Here is a 17,080-nt window from a genome sequence, read left to right as displayed (position 1 = left end):
TGTTTTAGGCGGCGTGTTTAGGAAAATTTTTTTTTTATATATAAATCGCATTCATTCCATTCATTTCCAAGTTCTAAGAAAAATCAAGTAAAATCACAAATTTTAAGTACCGTATTTCCCATGTCATAAGACGCACCTTTTTTCCACAAAAATACCCCGAAAAATCACCCTACATCTTAACACTAAGAAAAACTTGTATAGAGTTATTAGTTTAGCTTGGTAATCAGCTGATGACTCGCCAATCCCTTTCTACAAGCAGACGACGCTGTGTCATATTAGTTGTTTATGCAGTATATATCTATTTTCTCATTTTTTTTTTATATTTTGTAATAAAGCAATATTTTGTTAACGATTGTATTGCCTGAGTTCCAAAATAATACAAACAAACAGTTGTGAATACGACTTTGGTAAAAACATCTGTTAGTTGAGTGCAGTGTTACCAAGTCAGAAGAAAAGTAACTAGACCTAGAATCCCATACATTAGCAAAAGTATTACACATAAAGGAATTTCTAAAGACTTCTTTGATCAATATTTGATTTTGTGGTAAAATTTGTAAGCTATATGAGGAAATTGGGAAATATTACTGGAATTTCACTTCTTTACTAAAAAGTAGATTAAGAACACTGGCAGCACTCCATTAATGTAAACAATACTTGAAACACCAAACAGCAAACACTAAACGTGTAGTTGTGGTGGCAACATGATAGGTTTAGAGGTTTTGTATGTAGAAATGTGATAAAATTGGGATAACCAGCGTGCAACTAATTAATATTAACTTGATCCTTTAGTAATGCAACCAAAATGTGAAAATTTACTGTGCCAAATAAAAATCACACTGTCTACGTATTGCTTCTAGCTTAGTTTGTAAAATCCTCATTTTTTTCCAAAATCTGCTTTGCTGAATTAAGGGTGCGTCTTACCACTTGTAGCGTCTTATGACACGAGAAATTCGGTAATTTGTATTTTTCCTAACAGTACTTACCTCGAACTACTTTCTTAGGAGTATCTGGGATCTCCTCCCTATCCGACCAAGAATTTTGCGCAGTCCCCCCATCTCCGTTTTCCCTTGTTGGGTCCCTCCATGGCGGAGGGATATGTGCCCTGAGGCGACCCGGGGTCAGCGCGTGAGAGCGCTACTGGGTCGTTGTCGTCAGTAAGCATATGGGTCTCTACCTCGGAACACCTGTAAGGCACCCGGGGCAGGATGAGTAGGCAATAACCCGAAAGTAGTTTGAGGTACGTACTGTTAAGAAAAATACAAATTAGTTAAAATTTGTGATTTGTTCCAACACGGAGTACTGTACTTACCTCAAACTACTTTCTTAGGAGACTTACACTTTAGGAGGCAGGGGTGGACTTACAGGCCGGAAGACCCACCACTACCATCCAAGGGCACGGGACCTAGATAGGCAGCTAGGTCCAGACGACATAAAGACCAGGGTAGGAGAGTTAGGGGAAGCACGCAAAAGTCTACCTGCTTGTATAAACTCACCTTTATAAATAATCCAAGCATAGGCTTCCAAAACATCATCTCTCACATGGGAGGAGGGAAGGGAAGGGAAAGGGTAGCAAGGAAAGGGAAGTAAGGGGGGAACCTGTGTCGCTCGCAATTACTTCTCTCGGGCTACCCAGGGCCGTAGCTCTAAACTTGTTGAAGGGCGGAAATCTATGGTCCAATGGAGAAGGAATCCAGGGATTTCCTTGTGCAGTCTTTCAGGTAGTGGGCTGTAAAGGTAGACTGCCTGGACCATGTGCCTGCTCGCATGATTTGGCCCACTGCCATGTTGCTGTCAAAGGCCAAAGAAGTGCTAAGACCTCTAATATCATGGGGTCGCGGGGTACCAGGGACTGCAGACCCCTCACTGGCCTAAGCTCTCTTGATGACTTGCCGAAGCCAGAAGGAGATCGTGTTCTTCGACACGGCCTTCTTTACCGGCGTGAGGAGACAAACACTTTTGATGCCCGGCTGGAGTCTGGCTGTCCTGCTGAGGTATTTCCTGACCGTTCTCACTGGGCATAGGAGCAAGTCTTCCGGGATGTCCGAGTGAGGGATGGCCGGGACCGAGAACCCCTTAAACCTCGGGTCTGCAATGGACGGGTTCTGCGTTTTGGCCACAAACTCAGGCAGAAACTTAAAGGACAAGTCCTTCCACCCTTTCAAGTGCGAGACCTCGAATGACAAGCCGTGGAGCTCACTCACGCGCTTGGCTGAGGTCTTTATCTAGAATATCCTTGAGGCGCTCGAAGGGAGGCCTTGTCTAAACTTTGAGAACCTTGGCTACGTCCCACTGCAGGACCCGAGCGGCGCGGGGGAAACAAGACTGCTCGAAACTTCTGATGAGAATGGTAATCTGGCGAGAGGCCCCCAGGTCGATGCCTCTGAGCTGAAAGACCTGCCCCAGGGCTGCTCGGACCCCCTTGATGGCTGGAATGAAGACCCCCAGGTCATCTCTCAGGTGGACCAGGAAGTCTGCAATCTTGTGGACTGATGCATCCAGAGGCCTCAGGTTCTGCGTGGCACACCACTTCACAAAAGTGGTCCACTTGACCTGGTACAGCGCGATCGAGGACTTACGCAGATACCCTGACATCCTCGAAGCCGTCTTCCCCGAGTATCCTTCTTTTCTCAACAGGCGCTCGATAACCTTCACGCGTGTAGCTGGAGGCACTGAGGGTTTTCGTGAAACCTTCGAAAGTGAGGCTGGTGCAGGTCTTCCCTTACTGGTAGGGGCCATGGAGGAAGGGTGGCCAGGTCCTGTAGATCCGCGAACCACTCCCTCTCCGGCCACCAGGGCGCTACCAAAGTCATCACTGTTGCCCTTGATTGCCTGAGCCTGTTGAGCACCTGGCTGAGAATCCCGAAGGGGGGAAAGGCATACATGTCGAGTCCGTCCCATGGGTGCTGGAAGGGGTGCTGGAAGGCGTCCTCGAATGCTGCTGCCGGGTCTGGCACAGGAGAACAGAACACGGGGAGCTTCGTGTTGAGCCTTGTGGCGAACAGGTCTATCACAGGCGAGCCCCACAACTGTAGAACCTTCTGGGCCACCTGTGGGTGTAAGGACCACTCCGACCCCCCTACTTGCCCTGCTCTGCTAAGGCCGTCGGCTAGGACGCTTCTCTTCCCCGGAACGAACCTGGCTGTGAGAATGATGCGATTCCTCTCGGCCCAATCCAGGACTCGAGCCGTGAGATCGCACAGCTCCCTTGATCTCAATCCTCCTTGCTTCTTTAAGTAAGCCACCATGGTGGCGTTGTCGCACATGAGGGCTATTGCATTTCCCCGCAGCCGATGGGCAAATATTGCAAGGGCCTTTTGAACCGCCAACAGCTCAAGCAGGTTTATGTGGAGAAGCTTCTCCACAGGGGAACACTTTCCCTCTGCTGTCTCTTCGAGCAGATGGGGTGCCCACCCCTCCTTTGACGCATCCGTGAAGAGCAACATCTCCGGAGGAGTGGAAGCGAACGGCACGCCCCGTAGGGTGTTTGCCCTGTCGGACCACCAGAGGAGCATGTTTCTGGTGGCTGGGGTCATCATGACTAAGGACTGAGGCGGATCTCCCGGTGGCCAGAGGTCCTTCAGATTCCACTGGACCGGCCTCAGCTTGAGCCTCCCCTGAGGAACTAGCTTCTCCAACGAGACCAGGTGGACCACGAGTCGCTGCCAATCCTTGGCCCTCACTGGCGGATTTGCTAGGAATGGTTGAACTATGTGGTCTAGATTGTCCAGTCTCTCTTGAGAGGGGAATGCCCTTGCTACCTGGGAGTCCACGACCATCCTCAGGCGTCATCCTGGTGGTGGGGATCAACTGGGACTTCTCCAGATTGATAGTAATCCCCAGCTCCCTGCAGAACTGTAACAGCTTTGCCCTCTGTTCCTTTAAGGCTGCCTCTGCGGCTGAAAGAAGCAACCAGTCGTCGAGGTACCTGATCAGCCTGATGCCCTGTTTGTGTGCCCAAGCTGATACTACAGTGAATACCCTCGTGAAAACCTGAGGTGCCGTCGACAGGCCGAATCAGAGGGTCCTGAACTGCAGAGACTGGGCTCCCCACTTCACCCTGAGGAACTTCCACCTGGAGGGGTGTATGGGGATCTGAAAGTAGGCGCCTGTCCTTGAGGTCGAAGGACATCATGAAGTCCCCTTCCCTCAAGGCTGCCAGTACCGACTCCGGCGTGTCCATTTTGAAGGACGTCTTTCTGATGAACTTGTTCAGGGCCGAGAGGTCGATGACTGGTCTCCAACCCCCGTAGCTTTCTCCACCAGGAAGAGCCTGCTGTAAAACCCTAGGGACGATTCCCAGACGGGTTGCAGAGCTCCTTTGTTCAAAATGGCCGACACCTCCTCCCGCAAGGCTGCGCTCTTCATGTGATCCTTGGGGGCCAGCCACTCCGCCCGATGCCCGGGAATCAGAGGAGGTTCCGTCAGGAAGGGAATCCTGTATCCCTCCCTGAGGACTGACACGGACCTGGGTCAGCACCGTTGTCCCGCCATGCTTGCCAATGGTTTTTGAGGCATCCTCCCACCTGTGGCGTGGGAAGGTGTACGGGGCCTCGCTTCCTATCTCCTTCTGGGGAGATGGCTTGAGCGGCCTTGTCTCGAGCCCGAGTACTTTTGCCTAAAGGAGGCCTGGGCTGGGGCACCACCTTTGTGGGAGGGCCGCGAGGACTGGTGCCAAGAAGGGGAGGAGGCCTCCTGTCTAATTGGTGGCGTAGACGGGTAGGCCCCGTCCACAGACGGTCTCCTTGTTGCTGGCTGCTTAGGCTCAGCCAAGTCCTTCAGTTTCTCTACTATCTCCATGGTCTCTGCTACCGTCTGTAGGGTGAACAGGGTCTAGCCCCCACACCGGAGCATTCCGAAGGAACTTGGCCTCTCGTTCGGGGAGTCTACGAGGGAGCCTGTTTAGAACCGTCTCTCTCCTTCTCAAGATCCAGTTTGCTGTTTGCATCAAGGACTGGAATGTCAAGAATTTCATCACCTTCCCCCCAGAGCGTATGAGCTCATGCATTAGGGCTTGATTCTCGGTCACTGAGAGATCGTGGGAGAGGTGAAAGCTTGCTAAAGTGCATGCCCACAGGTCCAACCAGGAGGCCACATTGATGATGTCCTGAGATGTGTCTTCCATCATAGTGGCCTCCGCCTGTGAGAAGACCACGGGGGCAGTAAGGATCCTGTCATCCGTGCTGCCCTGGCTCAGAGCCGCAATGGCTTCTTCCATTGCTCGAGGCCCTGCAGGCAGCCCGGATGGTTTTGGCTGTATAGTGTTGTTCACCATCCTACGCAAACACGAAAGCCAGGCCTGCTCCGAGAATGGTTTGGGCTCATCCAGTCTGTGGTGATGCCGTATAAGGGCTAAAGCTTTTCTGTATGAGGATGCTTCATCAGGTGAACAATCTCCAGCATCCACTAACACCATTACCACTTGATCAGCCGTGTCGGCTGATTCTTTGATCACGGATGGATCCGTGGGGGCGGTCGTATCCCTGGCATCCGGCCGACTCGACGGAGCGGCCATCTCTATCACGGATGGAGCCCTCTCGGAGGAGGTAGCCGTCATGGGTCTACCCCCCTCTCGGAGGAATCCGTGGCGAGTGACTGCCATGCTGTGCCAGAAGCTGCATTCGATGCATGGATGGAGCCGGTGATATATATTATATATCTATATCCACTAAGCCCACTACCACTTGATCCGCCGTGTCGGCTGATTCTTCGATCACGGATGGATGTGTGGGGACGACTCGACGGAGCGGCTATCTCCATCACGGATGGAGCCCTCGAGGAGGAGGTAGCCGTCATGGGTCTACCCCCTCCCGGAGGAATCCGTGGCGAGTGACTGCCATGCTAGGCCAGCGGCTGCATCCGATGCATGGATGGAGCCGGTGAGACGTTGGGCATGGGAACAATGCTGCTGGGCTGAGCCAGCGGCTGCCTCCGCTGAATGGATGGAGCCGGTGACTTTCAGGGCAAGGGCAAAGAAAAGCTAGTGTGCACCAATGGCTGCATCCGAAGCGTGGATGGAGCCGGAGACATTGGGCAAAGGCACGTTAGCGGCTCCAGCAGCCGCCAAGGCAGGCACTGGAATGGCAAGAGCCATGTTCGACCCAAAAAGGGGGGAAAACTAACTTACCCAATTTTGCCCTCTTCTTTTTGGAACTCTTCTTCTTCTTGCTCTTTTTCTTAGCAACTTTGGCCTTCTTCCTAGACGGGCCTGAGTTCGTGCTCGATTTCTTCCCCTTCGATTTCTTTTTCTCTTCTTCATCTCCTGGTCGCTGGAGTCTTCCGACGACAAAGAGCTGGAGGACGAGGTATCGTGCGAGGAAGACGAAGAAGAGGAGGAGCTATCCGAGGACCCTGAATCCTCTGCCACCAACATGGGGGCTTGCAATTGTGTTACCAGGGTGACGGGTTGCATAACATCAGGAGGTAGCGAAACAGAAGGCGCCGGAGGCGTGAGTAGTGACCCACGTGAGGCAAACCAGCCAGAAAACTCCTCGTCTTGCCGCATGGGTGACCTGAAGGGCGTCCTTGGCGCCGTCCACACAATGGAATCCGGGTCAGAAGAGCATGTGGCTTGTCTTTTCCTGTCCTGGTCGGCCCCTGAAGTCGCTGCACCTGAAAAACACTGTCAAGGGGGTGGAGAAGGAGCTGGTGTCCCTGAGCTCCCCCACACCGGATCCTCACTTGAGACAGGTCCTGCGGGCACCAGAACCTCGTCTACCGAAAGCACTCCTGGAACAATAGCAGACTCCTCACTCGTCTCCGTAGGCACAATGCATTTGGATTTATCGATATCAAGACTCATGGGGAACAGCAATGGGCTGTTTCCCTGCAACGGACTTACCTCGTCCCCTACTCTGGGTAGGGGAAGGGGAACCGCTTTCAGAAGGAGCTGAAGGAGACGTTATCAGAGAACGGGAAAACACAAAGGGAACGCGTGGTGGGTCGGACGGGATGTGAGAGAGAGCGGCGAGATGTGATCTACGCCGCGACCAGATGCTTACTGACAACAATGACCCAGTAGCGCACCCCTGCGCTGACCCCGGGTCGCCTCAGGGCACATATCCCTCCGCCATGGAGGGACCCGACAAGGGAAAATGGAGATGGAGGGACTGCGCAAAATTCTTGGTCATATAGGGAGGAGATCCCAGATACTCCTAAGAAAGTAGTTCGAGGTAAGTACTCCGTGTTGGAACAAACCAACTTTGGTAAAAACAAATTCATCATATAATCAATACTTGGTAAGATAGCTGTTGCTGCAAAAAGTAACCTAAACACAAGTATGTAAAGACGTTCGTTTCCTCGCTATGCTCAGAGATGAACACAAATAAAACAATGGATTCCGATTTTGATGGTGTGCTTTTTGGCGTGGTTAGGAAACATTATATAAAATCGCTTTTATTTCGTTAATTTTGGATTTTCAATGATACAACTAAAGCTAGTCTATACAGTGATGGTTTTGCTATTCACTAATTGTCTTATACAACAGATATCACTTAAACTTATTAAAATTACTACCAATTTTACGTCGTGTTATAAGGGGAAATGTACGGTATTTACACCCTTCCTGGTAGTAATTTTTCAAGTCATTAAACTTTGAAACATTTTAAATGTTTTATGTATTTATTAATACCATTTAATATTAGAAATAATACAGTATAGTTCATAAAATGAAATGAAAAGGGTGGTAAACTCATTTGAATAGGCAAAGTTCTGTTTGCTATGGCCCTAATGGAATTATTCCTGTTGTGTGTTTCGAGATATGTGATTTTCCACATACAAGTATGCGGGGCCATTTATCGACCAAATTCTCACATAATACAGGATCCTACTGTAGTAGTTAACCGCTTCTATGAAGATGAATTTTTTGCTTATCTTATGTGTTGTCAGGTGTATGACGAAAGAGGAAAGTACGTAAAGAATAGGCTGGACTATTCGATGTATGTGTACTGTAACCAAATAGGGATCTAATGTAGTACTATACCTGGCCAGTCTAAAGACCCATTAATCCTGTAGGGATAGTATTTCAACAAGAGGCTGGTGCCAGGGCCAACCCACTACCTCCGTCAAAAAGAATCTTACAGGTGCAGTGAGGCATGATACAACATACATGCATACATATACCCAGGCACTTCACCCAATTTTAGGGGGTAGCCGACATCAAACAAATGAGAAAAAATAAAAATTCCTATTTCTAGCAAGCTCTCTTGCCTCTCTCACATCTATCCTCCTATCACCCAGAGCTTCCTTCACTCCATCCATCCACCCAAGCCTTGGCCTTCCTCTTGTACTTCTCCCATCAACTCTTGCATTCATCACCTTCTTTAGCAGACAGACATTTTCCATTCTCTCAACATGGCCAAACCACCTCAACACATTCATATCCACTCTAGCTGCCGACTCATTTCTTACACTCGTTCTCACCCTCACTACTTCGTTCCTAACCCTATCTACTCGAGATACACCAGCCATACTCCTTAGACACTTCATCTCAAACACATTTAATTTCTGTCTCTCCGTCACTTTCATTCCCCACAACTCCGATCCATACATCACAGTTGGTACAATCACTTTTTCATACAGAACTCTCTTTACATTCATGCCCAACCCTCTATTTTTTACTACTCCCTTAACTGCCCCCAACACTTTGCATCCTTCATTCACTCTCTGACGTACATCTGCTTCCACTCCACCATTTGCTGCAACAACAGACCCCAAGTACTTAAACTGATCCACCTCCTCAAGTAACTCTCCATTCAACATGTCATTAAATCTCACACCACCTTCCCTTCTCGTACATCTCATAACCTTACTCTTACCCACATTAACTCTCAACTTCCTTCTCTCACACACCCTTCCAAATTCTGTCACTAATCGGCCGAGCTTCTCTTCCGCGTCCGCAACCAGTACAGTACAAGCCAGTTAATATTAACGCTTTTACCCCCAACGGACGTACTGGTACGTTTCACAAAAGCCATCCCTTTACCCCCATGGACGTACCGGTACGTCCTTGCAAAAAAATGCTATAAAAATTAGTTTTTCATATTTTTTGATAATTTTTTGAGAAAATTCAGGCATTTTCCAAGAGAATGAGACCAACCTGACCTCTCTATGAAAAAAATTAAGGCTGTTAGAGCAATTAAAAAAAAATATACTGCAAAATGTGCTTGGAAAAAAATAACCCCCTGGGGGTTAAGGGTTGGAAATTTCCAAATACCCCGGAGGTAAAAGGGTTAAGTTACACCTTACATTTACTTCACTACGGAAGAAAATCAACAGCTCCATAACTAAGAGATGTTATCAAAATACTTACGACAGACATAAAGCCAATATATCACGTCATAAACAAAAAAGAGAGAGAGAGAGAGAGAGAGAGAGAGAGAGAGAGAGAGAGAGAGAGAGAGAGAGAGAGAGAAGAGAGAGAGAGAGAGAGAGAGAGAGAGAGAGAGAGAGAGAGAGAGAGTGTTAGTCATATTAAGGCTATTAATGAACTGTATGTACACTATATCCTATAACAAATAGGTGCTGAAGCAATATTCCTGAGGAAGATATTTCGAGTAAGAAAATTATATAAAACACTATGTGAGCATAATCGAGATACGGTGGGTATACCTTGAGATTAGTTGATGATCCCTAAATTGAAAAATTTAATATAAACATGCTTTAGTAAAACACAATTAATCACAAATTCTAATGAAATATGAAGGCTTAATAATGAACTAAAATTTAAATACTGTGGAAGGTTTAAAAAGGAACTAGCCATACGCACGCGCGCACAAATGCGCAGGGAGAGAGCAAGAGAGAGAGAGAAATATATTTGTACGATTAATAGTGGCTATAAACGAACTATAGGAAGACTTTGATATCCTGTTACATACTGGTGTTGATGTAATATTCATCATGAATATATTTCAAATAAATTAAAAAATTATATAAACAATACACCATTCGTACGTTCGCATTATCTTGATATGGTAGCAGGACCTTCAGATCAGCAGCATAGCTGATAACACCCAAAGGTAAATAAAAAAGTTGGAAATTGGTTATTGTTATGCTTCCGAAATTGAAAAATAGAATCCAGTAATGCTTTATTAGAGCATATATCCATTGGAATAATAAAATCAAATAATGATATTCAGTAAGAAAATATTGATAAAATGACTTGGATGATTGGCGAATCATGACGCAGTGTAATAAATCTACGGATACTTTACTTTTTGAGTTCAACGTGCGCCCAGATTGACCTATTCTCTCGGTCCCTATTTCGGTCATAAGTCGACAACTACCTGTATTAGAATTAACTGCATACCTAGCATTACCAACAGGCCATTACTGTCCGGAAGATCTGAACATAAAGGATGGTCACAATTATGAGAAATCTTATGCAACATGCATAACGAACTGACTAAATGACTGTGCCAGAGATTAATATCTAGATCAGGAACGAGAAGTTTAGTAGACAATAAATTCCTGTCCAACAAATATGAGGTACACATAAATCCTCAGCAAGCAACACTAATCAAATGCACATCTAATTTCCTGAAACTAACTTTCAGTATTTATTTTGCAATTCTCACGAACTCTACTTAATAAAGCCATGATTCCTATACAACTCTAATAAACTGATCTTAAACTAGTGTGAACAGGAAAATAACCTGAAATAGCAGAATGAGGCCAAACAGGTGAATGAGCATCCAAACCTTGGCGTTGAATAGAAAGCATTGTTTACAATAATATACCATCCTCCACTGCATTTTTCGTTGGGAAATACGGTAGTACATGCCTCTTAAAGTTCTATTATAATTTTTATTATTATTTTATAATATGCCCGCGCTATTTACAGAAGTGAATATAAAAGGAATTTCAGGGAAGTTTTATTGAAATAATAATATAGTCAAGGGAGAAACTACAAAGGTTGATAAATAGAAAAGACACTATTAGTGCATAAATGACCTGGTATTGAAAACAGAAGATGAAGAAAGGCAACGTTGGATAGAACACTTTCGTGAGGTCATGAATTGGAGATATGAAGACAATAATTTGACTGATATAACTGAAGCTGATGTAGACCTTGATGAGGCCATGAATGAACTCAGTGAGTTTGAAGTTGAAGCTCTTCTAAAAAGACCCTCCAAAATCAAACCATTGTTCTCTACTGTTGGGTAGTGCCATAGCCTCTGTACCATAGCCTTCCACTGTCTTGGATTAGAGTTCTCTTGCTTGAGGGTACACTCAGGCACACTGTTCTATCTCATTTCTCTTCTTGTTTTATTAGTTTTTATAGTTTATATATGAGATATTTATGTTGTTACTGTTCTTAAAATATTTCATTTTTCCTTGTTTCTTTTCCTCACTGGGCTACTTTCCCTGTTGGAGCCCTTGGGCTTATAGTATTCTGCATTCCAACTAGGGATGTAGCTTAGAAGTAATAACAATAATACTAATATCATTAAAAAATTTCAAGAGATGGAAAGCCCATGGATACGATGAAATAACTGCTGAGATGATATTGGCCAAAAATGAAGTGACTCCCAAAATACTCAAAAGATTATTTTATAGTGTGTGGCGTGAGGAGACAAAACCTGATGAATGGGAGCTAGGAGTGTTGGTGAAAATGACAAAAAAAAGATCTGACTGATTGCAATAATTAGAGGCATCACATATCAGTTGTCATGAAATATATAGCTTGCTAATTCTTAAGCAATTAGAGAGAAAATTGATGAATAACCAAGATAAACAAGCAGGATTTCGAAAAGGTGGAAGGTGTACTAACCAAATTTTCATTTTAAGACATGTGGTATAGCAATGCATAGAATATAGAAATCCACATTTGATGGCATTTGTTGACTATGAAAAAATCCTTTGATAGTGTGCACCAACCAATTTTGAGGAGAATCTTGTGTTAGGGAGTTCCTCTTAAATATGAAAATTTTATCATGTCTGTTCATGAGCATAGCGAGTGCAAAGTTAATGTTAGTGAAGCCCTATCTAATGAATTTACTGTAAACAGCGGAGTACTCCAAGGGGATGTGTTGTCACTTATGTTGTTTATCCTCCTCATGGATTTTCTAATGCATAGAACAGTTGGGGATGGCAGAGAAGGACTGGTAACATGAAATTAGCTGACAAAGTATGCTGATGATGCTGTCCTTATTAGCAGAAAACCACACGACTTGCGAAGTTTGCTTATCAACATGCATGAAATATCACATGATGTTGAGGTCAAGATAAAGAGAGATGATGAGATTGGAATTTGCAATGGAAGATGAAATATCATTAGAGAGAGATAGGATTAATGAAGGGGAATCATTTAAATATTTAGGAACTATGATCTAATATATTAATAAAGGATCTTTAGAATTCTAATTTAATAAAAGATTGAAAAAAACATATCAGACAATATGGAAATCAAATCGCCTGAAATTACATATAAAAATCAGGCTATATACAAGTATCGGTTTAGTGAGATCGGTTTTACTGTATGGATCCGAGTCATGGTATAACAATGAAACAATATCCAACAGATTTGTAGATTTGAGAATAAAACCCTCAGAAGGATATTGGGAGTTAATTGCCAGGACAAGATTAAAAATGAAACTAGAAGAGAGATTACTCAAGTGACATATGTGGATGAAATCATGGAGAAGGGTAGATGAAGATGGTTTAGGCATGCTCTTTGCACTTCCCTAAAGAGATTAGTTCACAAAACTTTCAACTAGGCTCCACAAAGCACTATAAGAGTTGGAAGACCCAGACCTACATGGCTGAGGACTATGCAGCATGAGGTAGGAGATAATGAATGGGGAAGTATTGATTTAAAAGTTCAAGATATAGGCCCTTCGCATCAATAGGCATAGGAGATGCTGATGATTCAAAAACTTAATCCGAGGAAGTATTTTAAACGACACCAACAATCTAAATTGCGTTTAAAATTTCTAGACCAAAATACTGATAAATATGAATATCCTATTAGTGAATAGATTCAACAGGATATGTATAAAGCTTATTTCTCTTCACAGTAAAGACACGGCCACTTTCCACAAAATTGATACAGTATTCTAAAGAAGAGTAACGGCAATCATAAATTAGTTCAAAACATTGCTGGAGTAAACCAAAAAGATCAATTACAAATAAGGAAAGGGTATCGCTGAAGATCTGGACTGGATGGAAATTCAAAAGCAGAAATTGAACACAACATAAATTGGTTACAGCTCTAAACACTGAATAAAATATTAAGGGTGGAGTCTAGCATAAAATCATTAAGAAAAAATTATCACTTACCATACACTAAATTTCAAGGGAACAATTACATACTTTTTCCCTATGAAAAGTAGATCTTGTAATATCTACCCAGTGAGTCACTACTGTAAAGGTATTACATTGTCATAAAAAAATCAACATACCTCTGGTGTAATGTGTTTCCCTGGTAATGCAGGGATACCAGTCATGAAATCATGAGTAATGAAAGGTCTCAGTACAATGGAACGCTGACAAGAAGGTGCCCTGGTTACAGTGTCCCGATCAAAGTGTATGGGGATTAAAACAATAGGCATCTGCGATAATTTTTCCATGAAACCAGATTCAGCTAGTACCTAGAAATTGAAAAACATTATTACAAAGCAAATCAACTATTGTTCACTTAATCATAACTAATAAAAACAGTAATGGTATGAATGCATAAAGCTTTAACTTGAGAAGTTAGGTAGGTAACATGTCAAAAAAATTGAAGAATGAGTACAGTACCTGATTTGCAAGAAAATCTGCCTGCCGTAAAGTAGCCAAAACACCATTTGTTAATGTGGTGGGTGTCACATCATGAACTGGGTCTTTTACTGCACCACCAAAAATAAAACAAATTCTATTTATGTTATGACAGATTTTGGGTATTATCCTCGCTAACAAAATCAAGTCTTCCCAAACAGGATCAGAGTCGCATGATAAACCAACAACGTAGCTGTAAGTACGACAGTCTCCCTGCAATGAATAATACTTTGTTAAGTATTTATGGCTTAAACAATTTTTCTTTTTTCTCTTTTAAAAAAAAAAGACAATTTTCTTTTTTTGAAATCTTTTACATCTTTTAGCTTCTATACAAATCTAAATAATTAATTATCAAAAGTAACAAAGGAGGATGAGCAAATTAACTTATTGAAAATCACAATGCCTATAGAAAAATAAGAAACACTTTTTTTCTTCAAATCAGCATACATAAAACAAAACAAATTTTCAAAACCTTTGAGCTCAAATCCCCAGACACAGTGATGTTTAAATTTTAACCAACTTATGATAAATAATTGTGTATATTTTATGACTGTTAGAGAGAAAATTAAAATAAATTGGATATTAAACAAACTAGCTGTGCAGAAAACTTTATAGGAAGAAAGAATAAAATCTTAGCATGTTCTTGAATAGTTAGTGACAAAATAATCATACCCTAGGGTATTTTAATCTATAACAAATTTCATAGCTTTAAAAATAATTTTGATGTTATATAGTCCAATCACTCAAGAGAGTTCTTTATAAATAGGTGTACATAATCCTAATAGCAAGATTGGTAAAGCATTGAAAAACAATGGAAGAACTCCCTAGATGATGATGGTAAAATTAAACCCAAAGGTAATTCTAAAAAATGAAAAAATAAAAATTAGTGAACAAATAAATTTCCCAACAGTACATGCTGGCACCTTTAATGACACTCCTAGACCTCACATTTCCTTACACAGTAACCACCCACCATACAAACGTCGAACTTACCAACATCTACCAATAAGAATGTGCAAAAAAAAATGTAAAACATTGATATTTAAAAAAAATTATGGATGATTTCCAAACAGTGCGACTATCTAGTAAGTTAGATAGCCATGCTGAAAGTTGTGTGTTTGTTGATATCTGCCTCACCGGTTATTTGTGTCAAAATAGGACTGTAAACTATTGTCAAGCAAGTTGTTGGATAGTAACTGCTGCCAGAAGACGGGTGAAACATCTATGTAAATGAAAATGAAACTCAGAGTAGAAAACGGGAAAAGACCATAAACATTGCATGTGACTTCAACAAGAATAAGTCCACCATAGGTACTAAAGAACATGGAAAATGAGAGAACCTGGGAAGAGTTCTATGCCAATGCATTCAACTTTTATTTCTAAAATGAGGAAAAATTAGATAGAAAATATTCCAAGCATTTGGACAGGATCAGAATCAACTAAGATTGCCTCTACATATGTCTTTTATAACAGACATGCTGACTTGTATAGGACTCATCAGCTGGATAATATTGTCTTAGATTTCAATCTGATTTCCAATCTTGACCTCATTATTCCAAAAATTGGTTGACTAATGAGATTCTAGGTATTGTATTCAAGTTGGGAGAGTTTTGTAATAACTTTCCTTAGAAGATTCCTTTTTGGATTTGGTAGCATTCAATTCTTAGTTAGGGAAAGCACTTTTTTAACTACATCAAACATAACATCCTTTCAGATTGGGATAAATGTTTACTGCATTTAGAGTTGTCTTCTCAGTTGATTTTGTTAGTTTTTAAGTTATCGTTTTGAGAAGTATATTTCAAACAGAATGACTGATATTACCTTTTCATAACAGCTGAAAAGAGCAAGTTAATGATGAGCAGAGAGATTAGTTGTCTTTTGCAGAATGCATAATGATATGACATGCCAAATACTCCCTTACCCATCAAGTTAGTGATGAGTTTATAGATATTCAACTTTCTTGCTCTCGTACACTATTGAGTTCTTCAATTACTTCAGATTCTTCTCCTGCCAAACTTTTTCTTCCCACAAATACAGTCACCAGCCTATGGTAAAGGAAGTAACAATAATTTTTCAAAAAATAATATTAAATTCACACTTTTCAGCAACCAGTGAATGTGACTGAAGACAGAAAAATAACCTTACTGTAGTTTTGGAAAGACAAATTTTCAAGGCTCTATGTTACGACTGCAACCACGAATGGGGTGTGGAAGAAAGTGTGCACGCAGTTTTTTTGATTTTCTTAGGTTTCAAAATGGAGGAGAAATTAAAAATAGTCTTCACAGCTTGTTAACCTTGATTAAAAGCTGCTATTGGAATAATAAGAACATTAATTTTTTGAACTGCTTGAAGTTCATCATAAGATAAAATGATGACACTATAGAACTGGAAGCTCAAAGAAAAGAGGAAGAGAAAGCTGATTAAGTAGAATTAGAAATGGTTGAAAAACTTACAAAGGGATTAAGATATAAATTAAGGGCAGAATCATTTGCTCTAATTGAGGAGGGCCTGACAAAGCTCAAATTATGGGACAAGAACGTTGAATGGCTTATGAAAGTTTCAGATGCCGCTCAAGATGCACTCCAGTGATACTCTATTATATACAGTCAACTCCCCGTTAACACGAGGGTTATGTTCCTGTAGATGTTGTGTTAACGGCAATCATGTTAAATGAACATAATTTCTCTATAAAAAATAATGGTAATAGGTGGTGTTACATTTCTGGACATGGGAAAGTCTGTCTATTTTTGGATTTTGCTACTATGAAATTTGTACAAACACATCATTGATATATTAGAAGGTCACAGAAACAATAAAAAAAAACATTCTAACTCTACTTGTATTTATTTTATAGTAAAATAAGTTATTACCCATATGCATTCACACTATGACGCATCACTCTTGTCACCACTGTCAGCTGTCACCCACCTCGCTCCCGTCCCCATCCTCACACACCCCTCTCCCCCTACTCACACGCCGCTCTTTGTCCCTACTCACACATCGCGCACTCTCTCTCTCTATCTCATATTGTTCCTTTTAATCTCATGATTATTTATTTGCAATGAATTTTATATCAATAAGTACATTTTTAGGTTAAAAAACACAATAAACAAAACTAATGAATGTATGAATGCACAATACTACTACATATGCATGTCAGATGCATTAGCAATTTATTTTTCTTTCATTTCAGTAAATAAAAATAACAGATTGTAACATATTTTCCTATTAGTTTAATGGTTCTTCATTTAAATTAATTTTATATCAATAAGTATTTATTAAAGTTAAAAAAACAATGAACAGTACTTTTTGGTACGTACGAACG

General features: G+C 42.1%; 1 protein-coding gene across 5 annotated transcripts in view; it reads right to left on the bottom strand.

Annotated features, from left to right (window-relative positions):
• bur (GMP synthase burgundy) overlaps positions 1-17,080 on the bottom strand; it is a 266,584-nt gene that overhangs the window by 22,781 nt on the left and 226,723 nt on the right. For all 5 annotated transcript variants that reach the window (XM_068378694.1, XM_068378693.1, XM_068378692.1 and 2 more), the window contains 2 exons: positions 13,738-13,968; positions 13,398-13,586 (listed from right to left, as the gene is read on the bottom strand). In XM_068378694.1, the coding sequence (XP_068234795.1) occupies positions 13,398-13,586; positions 13,738-13,968 (420 nt within the window). The remainder of the gene's footprint in view (positions 1-13,397; positions 13,587-13,737; positions 13,969-17,080) is intronic.

This window comes from Palaemon carinicauda, chromosome 8 (genome assembly GCF_036898095.1).
Source record: "Palaemon carinicauda isolate YSFRI2023 chromosome 8, ASM3689809v2, whole genome shotgun sequence".
Classification (NCBI taxonomy): Eukaryota; Metazoa; Arthropoda; class Malacostraca; order Decapoda; family Palaemonidae; genus Palaemon; species Palaemon carinicauda.
The sequence above is the reverse complement of the archived record's forward strand: the minus strand, read 5'-3'. Positions and strand labels throughout refer to the sequence as shown.